The following is an 18,763-nucleotide window of genomic DNA, read 5'->3' as shown; positions in this document are numbered from 1 at the left end:
AACTTCTACAAAAGGCCTTTTTCAACAACATTTTAATGCTCTGAGGAGAGTCTATGTATGCCAAAACCTGGCTTACCTCAATAGATCCCTGAACATTACAGCATTCAAACAAGACAAGAGGCATGCTTAAAAGGGATCTTTATTCCTTGTCAATCTATAGTAATGGAACATTGCTGAACAAGTCTTACATGCAATTCATTGTCAATTCATGAGGATGGAAACATTCCAAAGTGCATCTTTGACAAAATGACAATCCTTACTATGAAGATGCTGTGCAGAGCTTTCAAAGAATACAAAATAGTAGGTTCTTCAGAGCTATTAAGGTCTCTTCTATTAATCTGATTTAGGGAGCCACAGCAGAGCACAATCACTAAATTTGAAATAGTAAATGAGAGATTTTTATTTTTATTTTATAAGTGCTTGTCTAGATACTCCAAGTGCATGTACAATTAGGCAATTACCTGTGTTTCAAAAAGAATATAAAATAATTAGAAATTGGACTCTCCCTTTTGGATAGTCAATTAAGTCACCAAGACTAACACCACCATCTATAGTATTAGTATTCATGCCTGGTACACACCTTGTCTTCCTGCCTCAAGAACCTGTGATGAGATCCAGGCCTTGCATTATGCCCTGAAGGTCATCAGACTCTGGTTCTGTCAGACCAAGTGAAGAAGGTGAGAATGCCCCTAACAGAAAAACTACCCTCCTGGAGGGTGCGAGTTTGAGTGCTACAGCTGATCAATGAGGGTATCTCTCAGCTATTCAGGGCCAAACCATTTAGAACATTACACAAAGCCAACATCTTAAGTTGCACCCAGAAACCAACTGGAGACCACCAACTCCTAATTCAACTCACAGCTTACATCACAACAGCCCCATATACACACTGAAAAAGAGGGGTAACATGATGGGATCCTACATGAAACAACACTTGGGACAATTACTCAATACCACCCTCAGGAATCTTCCAGAATAAAAAGGAATGAAACCACTTGAATCCACAGGTGAGTCAACAAAATCTTATGGTAAATGGTATGAAAGACCTCTGACAGATTTAGAAGAATCAAGATGGACACCTGATCGCCATCACTGAGAGCCATCATCAACCAACAACCAGACACTGCTGAAGTTGCCTCACCACAAACTTCCCAATACAGTTCCCTAAGTTTAGAAAGAGGGATAGAATTGAAAACATCAGAAAAAAGAGATAGTTTCTTGTGCAAGAGCTAACGATTGCGTCTTAAACAGACGCTGGCATTTCAACATTCCTAAGGAAGATAATGCCAATTATCTACAATGACCCATATCCATAGTAGTCTTCAGCAACCGGGGGGGACGCGGATCTAATATGCAGGATGTGGCTTGAATCCTATGCCTCAGGCCCCCAAATCACCTCAGTGACCAACAATAGCTGAAACACAAGTAGAGAAGATTATGTTCCCTTGCCACCAGATCCACTTCCAAAGCACAAAGTTCAGTCAGATTCTGAATGATCTTATCCACGAAATAGCTTGATAGCGCACCAAGTCAAATATTTAACATAATCACTGGGAATAAACAACTTGGCTTAATTATACTGTTCACAACTTGAAGCAGTTCTACCAACTGGGACTTGCAGATGCTGTAGTGGAAGCAAATCATTTTTAATTCACATCCTGCACAGCTACAGCATGAGATTGCAAAAGCGCTGCCACAGTCAGACTCAGAACAAGACATCCATCAGCTAGATTTCTTTCCTACTGCTTTATCTGCTGAAGGCCCTCAGAATACCATACTGACTGTGAGCAAGATGAGGGTGTCTAGAAGCCACATTAATGATCATTTGGCGAATACGGTCTTATATCAATGACAGGTCAAGTCAATCAGTTGACCAGTATTCCTCCCCAAGCTCACTTGAAACTGGTTGCATCAGTCTCCAAGGCAGACCATGAGCAAGAGGTTGTTATGGAAAAGGTACACCCCAACCTTTTCAAATGACAGGGATGTAAACTACACTGTGAGCAAATTGGACCACACAATTTAATTGTAACAAAATTTAAAGCAGAAGGCAGCGTGCAAAATGGGTAAAAATATATATCCTATTTTATACAGTTCCCTGTATATAAAAAGATTGATTTTGCAAATATTGGCCAAAATTATTTTAAAATGACTAGTGACTCTGAATGCCTCAATTTTTAGGTATCCAAGATGAGACATCTTAAATAGGCCTGATTTGCAGAGAGCTGACATTCAGCACATTCTGAAAAAGAAGGCTCCCTTAAGGTATTACAGATTAGATGATCAATATTGAGGCACTTAAAATCACTAGTCACCTTGGAAAAAATCTTGGGCTTGGCTCACATTTTGAAAAGAAACAAAAATTTCTCTCATATCAAAAGCTGGCACATCCAGTTCTAGTCCAAAACAAACTTGTACGGATGCAGATGACTTATTTTAGGCACTCAAGTTTGAAAAATTTGGCCTATGTGTTCTTGATTGGTTCAGAAATTCAACAAATTTTTTACATATTCAGGACTCAGTTTTAACATTAGTGCTCACATAAAGCAATATTAACATATTTCATTGCTATTCAAAACCTGCTCCTGTTTGCTACCAGGTAGGGTATACCCATTATATACAAAATGATTGTCTCAAACTAAAATGTTGGTCTTGCTCTGAAGGCATTATTGGTCATCAAAAATTATATTATTTATTTAGACAAAAACATTCATCATCATTTTAACATACCCTATCTTAAAAAAATATTTAAAACATTAAATGACCACCAATGAAAACACAAAGAAATTTCACACCTCCCTGTATGTATGCATGTTCATGTGTGCTCACCTGTGGTCAAATATGCATTAAGTACTAAACATATGGTTTCTATTTTGTTGACATGGAACCTGTCCAAACATATCTTGTGTTGTTAGCTTAACTGTTCTCCTCATATGAGAAGCTGTGGCAAAAAAATCTCAACCGAAAAAAACAAGTCTGGACATAGAACCCCATTAATAGCTCCTAAGGCTTTCTAGATCTGTTGTATATGGTAATATTTTTAAAAGCTCAGATTATTTAATCACTTGAATATTTTGTCTAGCTAGAATTCCACCTCAGAATTATTGGTTTTAAGAACTACTAAAAACTATTTATATACACAAAATATGCAGTAATATTGTCTTTATTTATAAATTTGCATCGCTTTTTACGGCATTCTACTGGAAACAGGGCATTTAACAAAATGATTATTCATGTATTACCTCCCCAAATTTAGGACTTTCTGGATTTACAAAACTCACCCTCTATTAAAAAAACAAGAGTAACTGTTAACTGCAAATCTGATGCACAGGCCGGTACCATGAAAGGCAGACATTAGAGCTGTTCAGAGAAAGATAATTCAGCTTCGTGGAAGATTTTGATATTTTGGAATGAGAACCAAATATTTTGAAATTCTCCAAAAAATGGAATGCCTAGTCCTGAGGCAGTCTGAATGTCATGTGGCTCTGGGACAGCACACTCTGGAAGCCTTGGGTCCCTGGCTCTCAGCTGGTGGGCTGCCCCAGGGCCACAGACCCTGGAAGTTCTGGAGTCCCTAGCCCCGGTGCATCCACTTGGTGGGATGCTCCTGAGCCACAAACCATGTAAGCCTCTGGGTTCCCACAAAGCCCATTAGCCAAGCTATTGAAGAGCCAGGTGGTCTAGCAGGAAACCAGGCAGGCTTTGAAACCTGCCTGAGCCCCACTCCTATCAGAATTTTGGTGAAACCAGTCTGTCTTCAAGGAACGTTTTGATTTTGATAAATCTGAAAAAACACTGTTCTGCCGGAATTTTTCCAATTACCTTGAGCAGACACCCTAATACAAGAATACCTTGACAAATATTTTGGGACTTTCAATTATCTATGTGCATCTAAAGGCTTCTGAAAATCCCACATTTAAGTTTTAATTCAGTTAACAAGCCCTACAGAAACAATTCCAGTATATGCTGTTGAAAATTCACACCCACCCCTAAAATTTAGAGTATGCTTCCCTATCATTACTTTCAGAGTAGCAGCCATGTTAGTCTGTATCCGTAAAAAGAACAGAAGTACTTGTGGCACCTTAAAGACTAACACATTTATTTTAGCATGAGCTTTCGTGAGCTACAGCTCACTTCTTCGGCTCACCATCTGTAGATACATTAGGAACCGTCTCTACTCCTGGATTCTTTGGTAACTAGAACTGCTATTTTTCTCCTTCTGTACCAACCAGAAACTTGTAATCTATCACGTTAGCTGTGGATTTAGCTACAGTTAGACAGAGTGGATTTCTCCAATGTGCTCTATTTGAAGATCCCCATAATGACCACTTGAAAGTTTCAGCTAGTAAAGAATACGGCAGACCGCTTACTCTGTGGTGCTCCACAGACAGAGCACATAATAGCTGTGTTCTACAAACTACAGAAACTACTAATTTGTTTCCAGCTACAATTTGAGATGTTGACTTTAATCTGTGAAGTCTTATAGTGGTTATTTTAGGGCCTACTCTTTCTCCTACTGCAATCAGTGGCAAAAATCCCATTCAGTTCAGCAAGGAGGGTGGGAGGGGTGAAGCCCACCTTCCTGAGGCGGAGTTCCAGCTAACTATCCCCATTTTTTAACTCTGAAGTATGGTGGGGATTGGAGACACTGCATTCTCAATAGGAGGCCTTCAGCTTTAGAATGTGTGTTACCAATGATCTGAAAAAGCACAAGTTTATTCACTTTCAGGTTACACTGCAAGAATTTGCAGAGTACTTTTAAACTTACCTTTGCCATCTGTGCTTGGACTCCGCTAGCCTTCAGAGCGGAAACAGCCTTCTGAGCAGCTGCTGGGCTGTCAAAATCTACAAAACCATAACCTGAAATTTAAAACATCTTTTACTGAGAAGCAAACAACCATTTTATAATGAAACAGTGCAAAAACTTTTTTTTAAATGCAAAATCTGTGCTGGTTTAAGGGGACAATTTGACAGCCTTGGAAGCTGAAGATCTTCATTTAGTCACAGAACAGAACAGCAGGCAAGTAAATTGCCCAGCACTGTCCCACCAATGTACTTCAACCATGAGTTGGAGGAGCTACTTCTCGCAGTAAGACAACAAGACAGTTTTCATGTCCATTCATTTGTGGCTTATGCCAAAGCTTCCAACAATTATTATAATGCTTTGTGTGATCTGGTTATTAGCCTATTAGGAACTAACGAGGTCATAGAGGCCACTGAATAGCAATCTCATGTTAATTTTTGGTCACTAAAATCTTTGCTCAGATTTTAACAAGCAACCTAGAAGTGAAAGCCTCTGTACCCTATTACCAATCACCTAAGCCATGGTGTGCTGATAAAATTGGCAAGCTATAGTTATTCCATCATGTGTACACAAGAAACAGTGGTTAGTTTAATTATACGATACGTGAAATCTTGGCCGCCAGTGAAGTCAATGGGAGCTTTGCATTGACCTCATTGGGGCCAAGATTTCACCAAGTGTTTCTAAAATGCTTTATATTGCAGCAACACACAGAGATCCTATAGACAACACCAGATTTTTTTTAATTTTTAAGTACAATAAACTAAATAAATAACAGTCATTTTTAATTCTAAAAATTGTCCCTGATAATTTTGGGAAGTACAAGAATTTTGTACATGTTACAAGTTGGTTATTAAGAGGGAATCTACCAATAGACTCCAGTGGAATTGGATGGCAAACAAATGCAGCCTTTTATCAGGCAGTAACCTTACAGGCGAGGGTTTTCAAAGGTATCTAGGTGTTAGGTGCCATTACCTAATGAAACTAGCCACTGTCTGTCTTCAGGTCCCACTGAAAATCACTAGGAGTTAGGTGACTTAATCCCCTTGGTGCTTTTCAAAATCCCACTCAAAATAAACAGCCCTGTAAAAACAAGAGCAATCTTTAACCTAAGTCTACTTTAATAACAATAAATAAAATCCCAGAGCAACAGAAAATGGCCCTGTGTCTCAGCAAGTGGCACTATTCGCTCTTGAGTATTGAAGCAAATCACAATGTAGGTAATTACAGCACACTGTGCTGCTGGAAATGCCACATTTTAGATGAGATGTAAAACTAATCCACTGGCTGCTTGTAATCATTAAAAATCCCACATCACTTTTGGAAAGAGTTAGGGTGTTATCAGAATGAAAAATTAGCTTCAAATACTAAACATATAAGGCTTACAATACAATTAAATGTACCTTATGGATTCTGTATAGAGAAAACTATGTGCCAAAACATAACTTCTCGGAAGGAATATTACCATTAAAAGGACACCCATCAGCTTTAAATCTGGTCACTTAAAAATTATTATAAGTAATTTAATGCAAAAGTCTTTGCAGAATTCGAGCCATAAACAGTACTCATCAGTTGACTTCCATAAGTCTTTTCTGGATTGGTTTGGGTGTGTGACAAACTAAGTACTGTCAAACGCATTAATAAATTGAAAGTGTAGAAAAATAGTTCTCTATGTTTTCCCCAGTTACAGTATAGCAGGTGTACATATAAAAGTTGGAGGTAAAAAGTTTTCAGATAAGTTCAGATTTTGAATTCAGTGTTCCTTTGATTGATCGATCCTGTGTTTAGAAGCCATTCTGCACCATTGCCTCTAAGTTCCCCACAAAAAGATGGAACTCTATTAATGATGAGCTTTCCTTTCCTGCCCCTGCTTGTCAGCTTTGTACTCATTCATGGGGTCAGTAGTTAACATTGCTAAGTCAGCTGACTCCATTCTTCCCTTGGCTTAGAAATTATCCTCATTATTCTCAGAAAGAATGTCTGAAACCTGATATGTCAGTGTCTGTTGCTACACCTCCACACATCACTTGTGTTGCTGGGGTATGCTCTCATAATAATTATATGAAAATCTGAAGGACAGTGCACTAAATTAACATATCCAGTGTATCTGAAAGAAGTTTATTATTTTTTTCCAGCTATAATTATGTTAATGAAAACAAACCCTTTCTCTCCCACCAATATATTCAACAGGCATAGAACAAAAACACAATTAGGGTATTGGAACATGTAATTAAGTACTGCTTAAAACTACTCTGTTCTAATTAATAGAGCCAATTTACACAATGTGAAATGTTTCCAGATACTTAGTACAGTCTAATAGTCTTTTGTAAGGCACTCTAATCTCCCCAGGCAAGGGGGGGGGGGGGCTGTTTTCTAACTCCATTGTCCTTTTTGAAGCAGGGGCTTAAATACCAGCAGTGCTGTGCCTGTAAAGTTAACTGGAGTCATCTGAAGTTTTGGCACACTGCTTGGGCATGGACTATTTGCCAAGTGTACTGGGGACAAATATACAGACATTGGGCAAGACTAAACTTTGGTTTGGAATAAGAATGTATTTCATACATTCAGTCTCTCTCTCTCTCACACATACACATTAAGAATATTTTAAAATCATTTGAAAATAAGCAAATATAATTTAAAGACAAACATACCTTTGCATTTGTTTGTCGTCTTATCCAAAATAGCCTTTGTGGATACAATTTTCCCATATCTAAAAAGTTTTTAAAAAGGAAATAAAATATTATACTTGTGACATCCTGTTACAACAGAGACCAAGATTGTGTAATTTTATTATTAAATCTTCTGTTCACTTTTAATTTATAATGTAACAAAATAAGAATATATTGATAGAAACAGAAAAAAAATCATCTAAAGAAGAAAAAAATGTAAAACGTTAATCCTTAATTTATTAGATGTATGCAGTAAGGTTTCCTCTCTAATTTTCCATAACTATATAAAGATGACAAATGTACTATGTTAAAGAAGGAGCTTATTCTTACTTTTGAAAATGTTTAATTTAAATAATGCTTAGATCTTATTTTCATCTACAAGTCTGAAACCACTTTATAAAGGTGGGCATACATTATTATTCCTATGTTACCTTATGTGCAACACATACTGCTTACCCAAACTCGGGGAGAAGTATATGTGTGATTTTAAACAACAAACAAAAACATGTGATAGCTAACATGTTAAAACCCTAGACAGGATAAGAAGTGGTTTTAACAAGTGTTAGCTGATTGAGATGAACTCCCCCAGATAATAGATTGACCAGTAACAATGTGTTAAAACTAGAAGCTGCCCTGACTTCACTAGGATTCTAAAACATATTTGCTGACACTTTCCAATTAAAAATAACCACACTCTCTTTTTCCTAGAACTGACAAGCCCAAAAAGAAATGAAAGTCTCAAACCTGCAAAGTGCTGAGTAGAACTGGTCAGGAATTTTCCAGAATCAAAATTTTCCACCAAAAATTTTTGATTTTTCATCTGAAATCATTTACAGTTCCATGGCTTTCCCACTCCTTGGCAGCCAGTCTAGGCTTCCCAGGCATTTTGTTTCCACTGCAACCTGCCAGGCGGGCAGCCAGGAATCCGAGGGCATTTATTTTGTTTGTTTCGGAAACATCAAATTGTCCCGTTGTGGGGATGTCCTGTGCTTCTGAAACAAAATACTGTGGGATTTCAATTCCATGAAGAATTTCTAGTGGTAGTGGAGGGGAGGGTGGTTTGCCCAGATTTGGGATGTAAATATTTCCCCCCAAAAATTAAATTTGTCATAGTATGGAGATTTTGTTTGCCAGTTCAGCTCTAGTACTAAAGTACTCAACTCCACTTTGCTGCTGGCATTCAGCACTTCACAAGCTCAGGACCAGAAGTCATTGAGAGAGTTAGTGGCAGAATTAGGAACAGAACGTGGGTCTCTTGACTCCCACTAAACCACAACTTCCTCTATTTGCGTTCAAACTACATTTAATCCAAACACAAGCAGTACATGAGAAGGAGAAGTATGGAACACAGCTAGTTCTTTACACAGAAAAATAATATACTGTATTACTTTAATACCTAACAGGATACTTTGTTTTCAATGTACAAGAACTGAAAATGCTTACTGAATTACGCAAGTTGGAAAATGCTAAAACTCATCACAAATATGCATAAGCCAACATATTATGGAATGCAGGAGAGAGTGCAGCATAGGCAGCTCGTCAGCTGATACATAACCACAATAAAGAGGGGGAGGCAACTTTGAATTGCTGGGTTCTTATGGAGCTCAGTAAGCAGTCAGATACCACTAGGGATGGTGATAAGGCAACATGTTAGACCACAGCAGCCACATAGTCTAAAAGTTATTTCATTTCCTGGTATAATATAGGAATGTGTGCAGATCTTTGAATATTTAGCATATTATGTAAAAAGTTGTAGCAATAGCAAGTTGTCACAATTCAGGGCAACTGCACTTGTATTCATGAAGTTTCACTGAAATGTTTCTGAAAGAGGCAGGAATGTACTTACGAGTCAAGAAACCAGGTGGTCAAAGCCCTGGGATCTAACAGAAGCCAGTGCTATTTGCATAGAGGCCCAGTGCCTTCACTAGTACTATGTGTACCCTGCCTCCTTGCATCCTAGACAGCATAGCTCCTACAAATAACCAGCTGCCCTGGAAACCCATAAAGGGGTTTCAATAGCATGAAGCTGGGCTAGTTGCTGGAGACCTTGCCACCTGTCAAGCCACGGGGTCAGAACTCTTGAGCCATCACAGTATTTCTGTGATAGTCATACAGCAGAGGTGGCACTTTCCCTTTTTAATTCCCCATCTCCAAGCTAGATTATGAGGTTGTAGGCTTTCCTGCACTCACGGAAACATTCTGGTCCTTTATTTAGCTGGGTATGTACATATAGTAATGTAAATCACAGGAGTTGTTTCCTAAATACACAAGTGACTGAAGGAAGCTGAGAGGTTCTGGTAAGTACATGAGAAAGGAGACACTGCCCTTCTACATCAGAGTAGCACATATAGAAACTTTTTGTCAGACTGTACATCTCACAGTTATTAGGGTTTTGTGTGTGGCACAGAGGGACTCATGAAAACTTTTATGATGCCCGATCCTTGTTTCTCTAGGGAATTAATATTGGGGAGATAACTTGTGTTTTAAAAGAGGTACAAGGAGGAAATAACCCAGTTTGATTCTCAGATCCCAAGCTTAGTTTTCATGGCTCACAGCTGGAAATCCCCACCATCCTTTTATTTGTGAACTGAATGTGAAACTTACCAGATAGATGACAGATAGTAAACCCATTCTGCCATTTTTAGAGAGTAGAACCATTTTCAGAGTAGAATCACACTTTATGAAAAACAGTGCTTTAAAAATACTGGGAATCTCAAAATACTGAATGACTGCTAAGATGATCATCATAAATTGGTGCATAATATTTTTTCCCCAGATGAATTGTTCTCTCTCCCTACCAGGACTGATCATCTGTGTTATCTTCTCCTTCTAACTGATTCGGCCTCACTTGCTTAATGTTATTAAGCCTTCTTTACACAAGACCTTGTTTTAGAATATGCTTTTTTGAAATAGTATAGCAAAAAAGTACATCCACACACTTTGTTGATTCTAGCTTAAGCCACTTCTCTTGGGAATCACTGCATCCACACAGCTCTGCATTTTTTTTGAAATAGTCACAAAGCACTGTTGTCCCTGTTTTTTGCTCCATTGTGGGATGCCTACTGGAATCTACTGGAATTCTGGGATTTGATGTCAAATGAAACTCCCATCATTCCCCTCCTGGCATCCTATAAATCATCTCTTTTCTGCAGGCCATGCCATTTTTGAGCTACTGACAGGTAGCATGGAGAAAACACTGCTCACTGTTAGGGTTGAGATTAATTCTGATCAGCTTATTGGCATACGTGTAGATTCTTCTATTATTTTGAATACTTTTTTCTGCAATGCTTTTTACCTCAAGAATAAAGTAGGCTTGCATAGGAAGTTCTGTTTGGTAACTTACAGCTCTTAACAATCACTATTATCAGTCTCTGAAGAGAAAACAGGCAGGTATCCTTGGCAAGCTGTCTGCTGGGATATACAAAGTGAAGGCCAGGAGCTGTGCAGCAAGGGAATACCCTGGTCAGAAGGGAGAGAGATGTGGGTCCCTATGAAGAAAGGCAATGGCTGGGGAGCTGGAAGCTGAGTGTGGGTGCTCTTGCTGAGTCACTGAGAGGTTAGATACAGAGTGATCACTTTGTAAAACGTGTTCACACACAGGTGATGTGATGTTTTCATCTTTTATCATTTAACATTTTATTAGGAATTGATGTATTGGGGGAATTCCAATGAAACTTCTCAGCCTAATTTTTCATAATAAAAACTTGTATTGATTCAACATAACATTACAAACTTAAAACCAGTGGAACCGTGGCAGAGCATGCATAAAGTATTGACATGCTTCCATAGCTCGACTGATGAGCTCACATAGGTGTGTTGGCAGGGAAGGAGGGCTCCAAACTGCTCTCCTTTTTCTGGGGACAGAATGGTGTGGGAAGGGATCAGATCTGGTGACTAAGAATGGGATCCCCTGTAATCTGGAGGGCTGAAAGTCAGCTGACAGTGTCCTGTGTTCCCCACATGGTGCAGGATATAGCTAAGTGTGTGTGTGGGGGGCATTGTTCACAACCAGAACCACAATATGCTCTAGAAGAGCTGCTTGCTCGTGAATCATTGCCAGCAGCCTTTCCTGCACGTCCCTTTCTGTGTCTCAGTACTCCCTTGAAAGCCTCTGGGCCCTCTGCCAAGATGCACTGACAAAGTCAGCAAACATCTCCTGCCTTGTCTTCTTTTGCTTCACTTGAAAGGTTTTTCAGGTGCTCAGCAGCTAATAAGCCTCCTGTTCACAAGGGCTGAGGCACTTCAGGTGCTATAGGAACATACAAGATGCTGTTGGCCCAATAGTGATCTCCACACCAACAGTGATCAAAAGTTATTTGTCCCCCCCCACATTTGGAATCCTACTGTCATCATCTCTTCCCAGGCTGGGGAGATGGTAAGTGGTTTTCCTGCCTCATTTTCCTTTTCTATAGGGCTCATGTACAATGCGGGCTTGGGTATTAGTGGTGAGCTGTGGGTGGGTGAAGAAGGGATAGGTTAGTAACTGCGTGTGCATCTCCACAGGCTGCCCTTATGCTGGAGGATGTTTTCTTGAGGCATGTCCCCAAGAGGCAGAGAAGAGTCTTGTTCACCGAGGAAATAAGCAAACTGGGAAGATGTACAATGCCAGTATTTGCTTCCAGTTTGAACAGAAGTGAAAGGGATACACCATCTCCCTTGGCTGCCCTGAGAAAGCTGCAAGTGCCTTGCAACATCCATGCAAAAATAGAGCATCGCCTTTGCTTTAAATTCTCTTTCGTAACTCCTACATATCAGTACAAAGAGCACTACAAAATAGACTTCAGCAATAATTGGTTTGAACCTACAGGGTTAATTCTGAGAGTCTCATTAAAAATAGTCATGAATGCTGTACAATTCCTATGCATTTTGAAATGTGTCAGTAGCCTAGTTTTAGCAGTTTACTTCATAGAATGTAAAGGCAGCTAAAAGCTGAAGGCAGTGATTAAGTTGTGAGCCCAAATTCTTTTTCTATTGCTTTTTCCGTTTCTGTATTTGCAATGCTGGCGTGTTTATTGTAACCGCAATGTATTTTATTTTTAACCCCTGCGGGCCATCATCTTGAGCAGGGGCATGGCAGTCAACCAGAAGGAAGGACGAATTACATGGCGCAAGGGGGTGGCATGTTTGGCCATTGGTTTTGGGACATGATACTTCACAGAACTAAATGTTTTAGCGCTTAAAGTCTCTGCTAAAGATGCCACTTTGAGCAGGGCTGGTTTTTTTGGGGGGGGAGGGAGGGGAAGGTATGAGAGGGAGACGGGTAGCTGCGCATGTGGTGAGAGGCTCTATTCAAAATGGTAGCTGTCAGCTAGTACATGAAGCAAAATTGTTTAAATCCCCCTTTACTGTTGCATTGTAATTCAGCACATAATACTTACTAGTAGTCTCCCCTATGCAGTAATTTCAGGCTGGCTCTCAGCCAGGGTTTTGGAGGGCATCTCTGGCACCTGAGTCTCTGGCTTGAATTTGGCATCCTGAAGGGACCTTGGCTGTTCAGGAGAGTCTCCTCCTGGTCGGTGCCTTTGAAGATTGCTTGGGTGCCTTCTGTAGCCCTCCTCCCCAGATTGCACAAACCCTGGGATAGGCTTCTGATGATGGCTTCCCTTGCCAAAAATCTGAGTCGGTTCCTCACAGAACGGGCAGGTAGCCTGAGGCTTACTGGAGGTCCTGTTGCTCTCCCTTGTGTTACTGTAGCCCTGGCAGAGCCCCTTCGCTTTGTGGCAGCACTGTTCCATATCCTGGGAATACCCCTTTTCCTACATTTGCTCTGACAGACATTAGTAGATCCTGGCATTCCAGTGACAGCTGTTCAGATGGGCCTGAATATGCGCCTCTGTCTGTAGGGCAAGGAAGTCCAGGATCTCCATACAGGATCACACAGACACACAGGGCATGGCTGATTTAAATGGTATGTGGCTCCACGTGTGTGAACTCGCCACAAATTGGAATCGCAAAGGGGAGCTCTTGGCTGAGTGCTAGCATTTAATTGGGGAGATGACATGCAGTAAAAGTGACCCTGACGCAGTACAGGGCACAGAAATACAGACAAGCCAATCCAGGCAAGAAACCATGCAGTGTGGGATAACAGTGGGAGGACCGCCAGAAGCAGAATAGTTAATCCAAAATGCTACAGCTATTGCACACATCCACATATACCCTATTCAAACAACAAACAAAACCCACCCTCATTCCAGCCTAGAGTTAATTAATCCACTTTGGAAGTGCAATTATGCAAAATAAGATGCCAGATAATTCAAAAAAATAACTTGTGTGTGGACGCAAGACAGTTTATCTGGAAAAAAATAAGTTAGTCCTAAGAACAAAACAAAAAGAAGGTTTGCCATGTAGACAAGGCCTTATTGTGTACCTTATGTGCTCTCTATGCAACTTACACACATTCTACGTGTTGCTAGATCCCTTTCTGTTTAAAACGGGGGAGGAAAGACTACATTTAAGTACCTCCCCAAGTGAACATGGATAGCACAAGAGTGCATGCAATTTTTCCGGGGGGAGGGTGTTAATCAGTACTTTGCAGTTTCCAGAAGACAAAATACTTTATGTATATACATACACACACATATACATACATAATATATATATAAAAAACAAAACATCCTATTTTGGAGCAACGTGGCTTAAAATATTTCACATGAAATATAGTAAGCAAGTTCTATGTCACAAACCTTATCACACACTGAGATGAAATGCCAGACAGACCAGCTACATTCAAGTAAAACTAAGTGTGAAGCGAGAAATCTCAGAGAGATTCTCATCCCTGCTCTGCTCTCTTTGCACTGCCCAGGAGGTACAAAGAGAATGGAGACTGCCTATAAGCAACTACTGGGGATGACAGCAGCATGAGGGAGTTTCCAGCAAGCACAGAGTCAGTAGAGCTGGCTCCTGCATCTCCCCTGCTCACACCCGCAGTGCAGGAAATTGCCAAGGCAGGAGCATGTTGTCAAAGGGCATGTAGGGAGTTTAGCTGAAGCGCAAGTAACTCCCGTAATCTCAGGTTGGCATATGGCCCCGTGGATGAAATAGCCAGCTGGTTCAGTTTAGAGCAGGCCTTAAGCTGAGGTTGAAGAGAAAAATCAAATGGCTCCCAGACAGAGGCTCCTCTCTGTTGCTCCCTAGAGAAGCTGAGCGCACACAGAAAAACTCACCCTCATTTTTGTCCCGTTCCCAAGTACAGACAAGCAGAATTCTCCAATTACTGTGCTGTCTTCAGAAACCCTTTTCTTCCGTATTTTTATATATACAATATTTTATATTATATTTTCCAGTCACTTATTTCTCTAGTTGTAAAACCTTTGGTTTGCTTCTGGGTAGGAAGGTCAGCAAGTGGTCGTCACCAAAATGAACAGATGCCAATCTTTGTAACCTGTTCCATTCCTGTTATGTAATGATGCATAAGCATCCTCTTATAAAAATTCTGATAAAGAATCATTTCCATTTGGCATAGTAGTGGGTTTGGGGACCATGACTGTAGGATACAGCCATACATTTTCCATCTCTAGGTTTTCCTTCCTTCCAGCAGTCAAGTAAGAATGGAGAGGATATACCGTTGGGTACAACTTGTTATTGTATGTTGCCTTTTGTTACTGGGAGGCAAGCAATGCCCTGAAAAACAAACCTCTTTAGAAAGACAAGTCAGTTGCTTCTCGGACATCATAAAACTAATAAGACTCGCTCACCAGAACGCAAAGACAATTAACCCATCCCACTTATCCGTAATCAGTATAAGAGATCTAGAAGCACTGTTCTGTAGACGCATCATCTCACTGCATGAAGAGCTGGAAATGTTCATATTAAATTATTCACTTTTTGATGACACCACAGAGAACAAGGGAGTCCCCGAGATCTTCTTTAATACCTGTTTGAGTTCCCACTTTATGATGTGTTGTAGGTTTGGCAAGAGATGTGCTACTTCAGGGGTCTCTTTCTATAAGTCTATAATATATAACTAAACTATTGTTGTATATAAAGTAAATAAGGTTTTTAAAAATGTTTAAGAAGCTTCATTTAAAATTAAATTAAAATGCAGAGCCCCCCAGACCGGTGGCGAGGACCCGGGCAGCGTGAGTGCCACTGAAAATCAGCTTGCGTGCCGCCTTCGGCACTCGTGCCATAGGTTGCCTACCCCTGTTACAGACTTATAGAAAGAGACCTTTAAAAACGTTAAAATGTATTACTGGCACACGAAACCTTAAATCAGAGTGAATAAATGAAGACTCGGCACACCACTCCTGAAAAGTTGCCGACCCCTGATGTTAGCAATTACCAATAATAATTTGGTGCAAACAGGTGAGCAGCTCTTCAGGTTCAAAACAAATAATTGGAAGTTTTGGTTGTGTATATGATACTTTAGGAACTGCTGTAGGAGGAGCAAAAAGGAATCTCAGTCAGTGGAGGTTTTTAAGAACAAGTTAGACAAATACCTGTCAAGAACGGTCTAAGTATTTCTGCCTCAGAAATGGTCTAAGCCAGTGGTCCCCAACCTTTCTCATCTGGCGGGTGCCGGACGACGAGCCACGGAGGACTGTGGTGGCGGACGAGCATCCGCTGAAATTTCAGCAAGCAGTGTCATCCAGAGGCGTCGCCGCCGAAACGCTCGTCTGCCGGCCAGTACGTGGGCACCGCGTTGGGGACGCCTGGTCTAAGTCCTGCCTCAGTGCAAGAAGGATGGATTAGATGACCGCCTGAGGTCCCTTCCAGCCCTACATTTCTATGCGTCTATGAAAAGCAGAAACAGCTTTTCTATTAACCCTTGCAGTTTAGTAATCTCTTTGGATCTAATCACTGAGGTTAATTTTTTGAGGTGTAATCTGTAGAAGAGCAGACATACTGCAGGATAAAATTATATAAAACTTATCAATAGAGAACTGGGAAACAGCTTCCAAATTTTTGGTCAATGTTGAATACAATAGATAAAAAGGTCACTATGTACTTTAAGAATAGGTATTTTGTTATTAGTGTATAAAGAGCTAGACCACTATACAAGTCTGCCTCTAACACACAAGAGGTGTCCAAATTCTGGAAAGTCTAATGAAGAATGATTGACTCCCCCTCCTTCCCCCAAGAGCTGCTCTATTCTGGTTTAGCAGAGGGAGACGGGAGGTGTAGGGGGAAGAAGTGCATTTAGAATCAGAAAAAGTTTGCTTCCTCTCACGTTATGGAAAAGTGGATAATTTTTGTCCATTCCTCACAATCTGACTGGAAGAGTAGGAATCAATATATTCTGTTAGCTTCCAATAACAATTTTTGCAAGAGAAAACTGGATCTTTGAATAACCTTTAATCAGAATTTAGTGTGCTAGTTTTTGGTAAATCAGGTGGAAATTTAGGTTAGCGCATTAGAAAAATTATTCTTGTCATATTTTAAACCAACATTTAAAATTGATTAGTCTCACTACTCAGATTGTGGCTTTGTGTTCTGTTGTAACTTTAGAGAGGTAGTTCCAATGTTTCTACTGCAGAAATGCTTCCGTTGTCAAGTTAAATAATGAAATGCAGCAACACAAACCATGTCAAAACCTAGTTTAATATGTTAAAATTATCATCCATGGAAAAAACCCAATGATTCAATGTACTGATATTACACCACACTCATCCACGCAGTCATGAAATGATTTAGCCAATAGCTTGTCATTCCCTCACCCCAAAACAGCCATCAGAATTAGAGAGGAAACTGCCAGTATCCCTCTCTGGCAGCAATTAAAGATGACCCTCGGGGCGGAAAGAATCAACAGAAGCCATCTGTGGGAGCAAAACAGCAGCAAAGGAAGGGCTTGGCAGCAGGATCAGTCCTAGGGGGAGCAGGAAAAGCAGGGTTTGTATGAGGCTTTAATCTAGTAATGAAATCTATGGATTTTATTATTTTTTTTAAAACAATAAAGCAAATTTTGAATGATGGATCTGTAATTCTTTCTTTGGGCTCTGGTGATTTCACACGTTACTACAACCTAGTCTTTTCAGCGATGGCATCACTAAAAACACGCCATGGAATTATGGCCCCACTATTCAGTCACCTGTCATTTAGGGCAGGATTTTCAAAGGTGCTCAGCATAGGTCTAACTCTGCTCCCACTCCAAAAGGAGTTTTACCATGTGACCAATTCTATTCCCATTGAAGTCAAGGTAATCACCCACTGATTTCAAAGGAGATCAGAGGTAGGTCAAAACTGAGCACTTCTGAAAATTACATCCCAAATCTAACTGTAAACAGAAAGCCACACAGCCAGGATGCTCAACATTAACACAGCAGTGAAATTACTAAACTTAGTTTGGTGTGCACCTATTCATAATCAAGTTACATAATGCTTGCTTGACTTGCCATACTACCAGTATGAACAGATAGAAATTAAGACCAAAGAAATTGGAAAAGTGAAAAAAAAAAATCAACCAGCAACTCTCCCCCTTTAACTTCACCTCTCCCAAAGAGGTCATTTTATATGTATGTAACTCAGTAAACATGCGAAGATCCCTCTCATAAGAACATAAGAACAGTCATACTGGGTCAGACCAAAGGTCCAACCAGCCCAGTATCCTGTCTACCGACAGTGGTCAATGCCAGGTGACCCAGAGGGAGTGAACCTAACAGGTAATAATCAAGTGATCTCTCTCCTGCCATTCATCTCCACCCTCTGACAAACAGAGGCTAGGGACACCGTTCTTTAATTTCTCATAAACATGAAACTACTGACAGGGTGGTCCTGAGGTCATACGTTATTTATACCAGTTCCCACTTCCTACCAAAAAAAAAAAAAAAAGTGTCCATGTGCTGAGGGAACATAAGGAGAGTTGGAGTTTAAGCAGCAAACTGTAAACTGAGAAAAAAAAAATTTCTGTTTTTTTTTTTTTTTTAAACAGACCCTTCCACTCCAGGAACCCAACCTATTTTCTGCCAATTTAGTAGTCTGGTTTCCTTACAGTTTATGGAACAGAAATACAAAGTGATTTGATCTTTGACTTCAGAAATACACATGTAGTCTAAGTAATTGTGCCATACTTAGATTTTTTCAAATACTAACGTATGTGTCGATCAAAACATTTTTATCTTAATACAACAGAAGTAAATATGTTATGACTAGGTAGAATTTGATATTATATTTTTTATAATACAGATGTTTAAAAATAAACATTTTTTCTATTTTTACCTATTTCATTGTTCACAGTTGCAGGAAATTATGGGGTTGAGGGGTCAGAATTATTTAATGACAGTAGACTTTGAGATTCAAGATGTTAAAGCTTTATAACCATGAAAACACATTATCAACATCACATGTCAAAAAATAT

At 39.9% G+C, this 18,763-nt stretch overlaps 1 protein-coding gene across 8 annotated transcripts in view; it reads right to left on the bottom strand.

Moving 5' to 3' along the window:
* The window catches only part of RBMS1 (RNA binding motif single stranded interacting protein 1), a 241,679-nt gene that overhangs the window by 51,882 nt on the left and 171,034 nt on the right, over positions 1 to 18,763 (bottom strand). For all 8 annotated transcript variants that reach the window (XM_039494102.1, XM_039494105.1, XM_039494104.1 and 5 more), the window contains 2 exons: positions 7,453 to 7,511; positions 4,769 to 4,860 (listed from right to left, as the gene is read on the bottom strand). In XM_039494102.1, the coding sequence (XP_039350036.1) occupies positions 4,769 to 4,860; positions 7,453 to 7,511 (151 nt within the window). The remainder of the gene's footprint in view (positions 1 to 4,768; positions 4,861 to 7,452; positions 7,512 to 18,763) is intronic.

This window comes from Mauremys reevesii, linkage group 11, assembly GCF_016161935.1.
Source record: "Mauremys reevesii isolate NIE-2019 linkage group 11, ASM1616193v1, whole genome shotgun sequence".
Lineage (NCBI taxonomy): Eukaryota > Metazoa > Chordata > Testudines > Geoemydidae > Mauremys > Mauremys reevesii.
The sequence above is the reverse complement of the archived record's forward strand: the minus strand, read 5'-3'. Positions and strand labels throughout refer to the sequence as shown.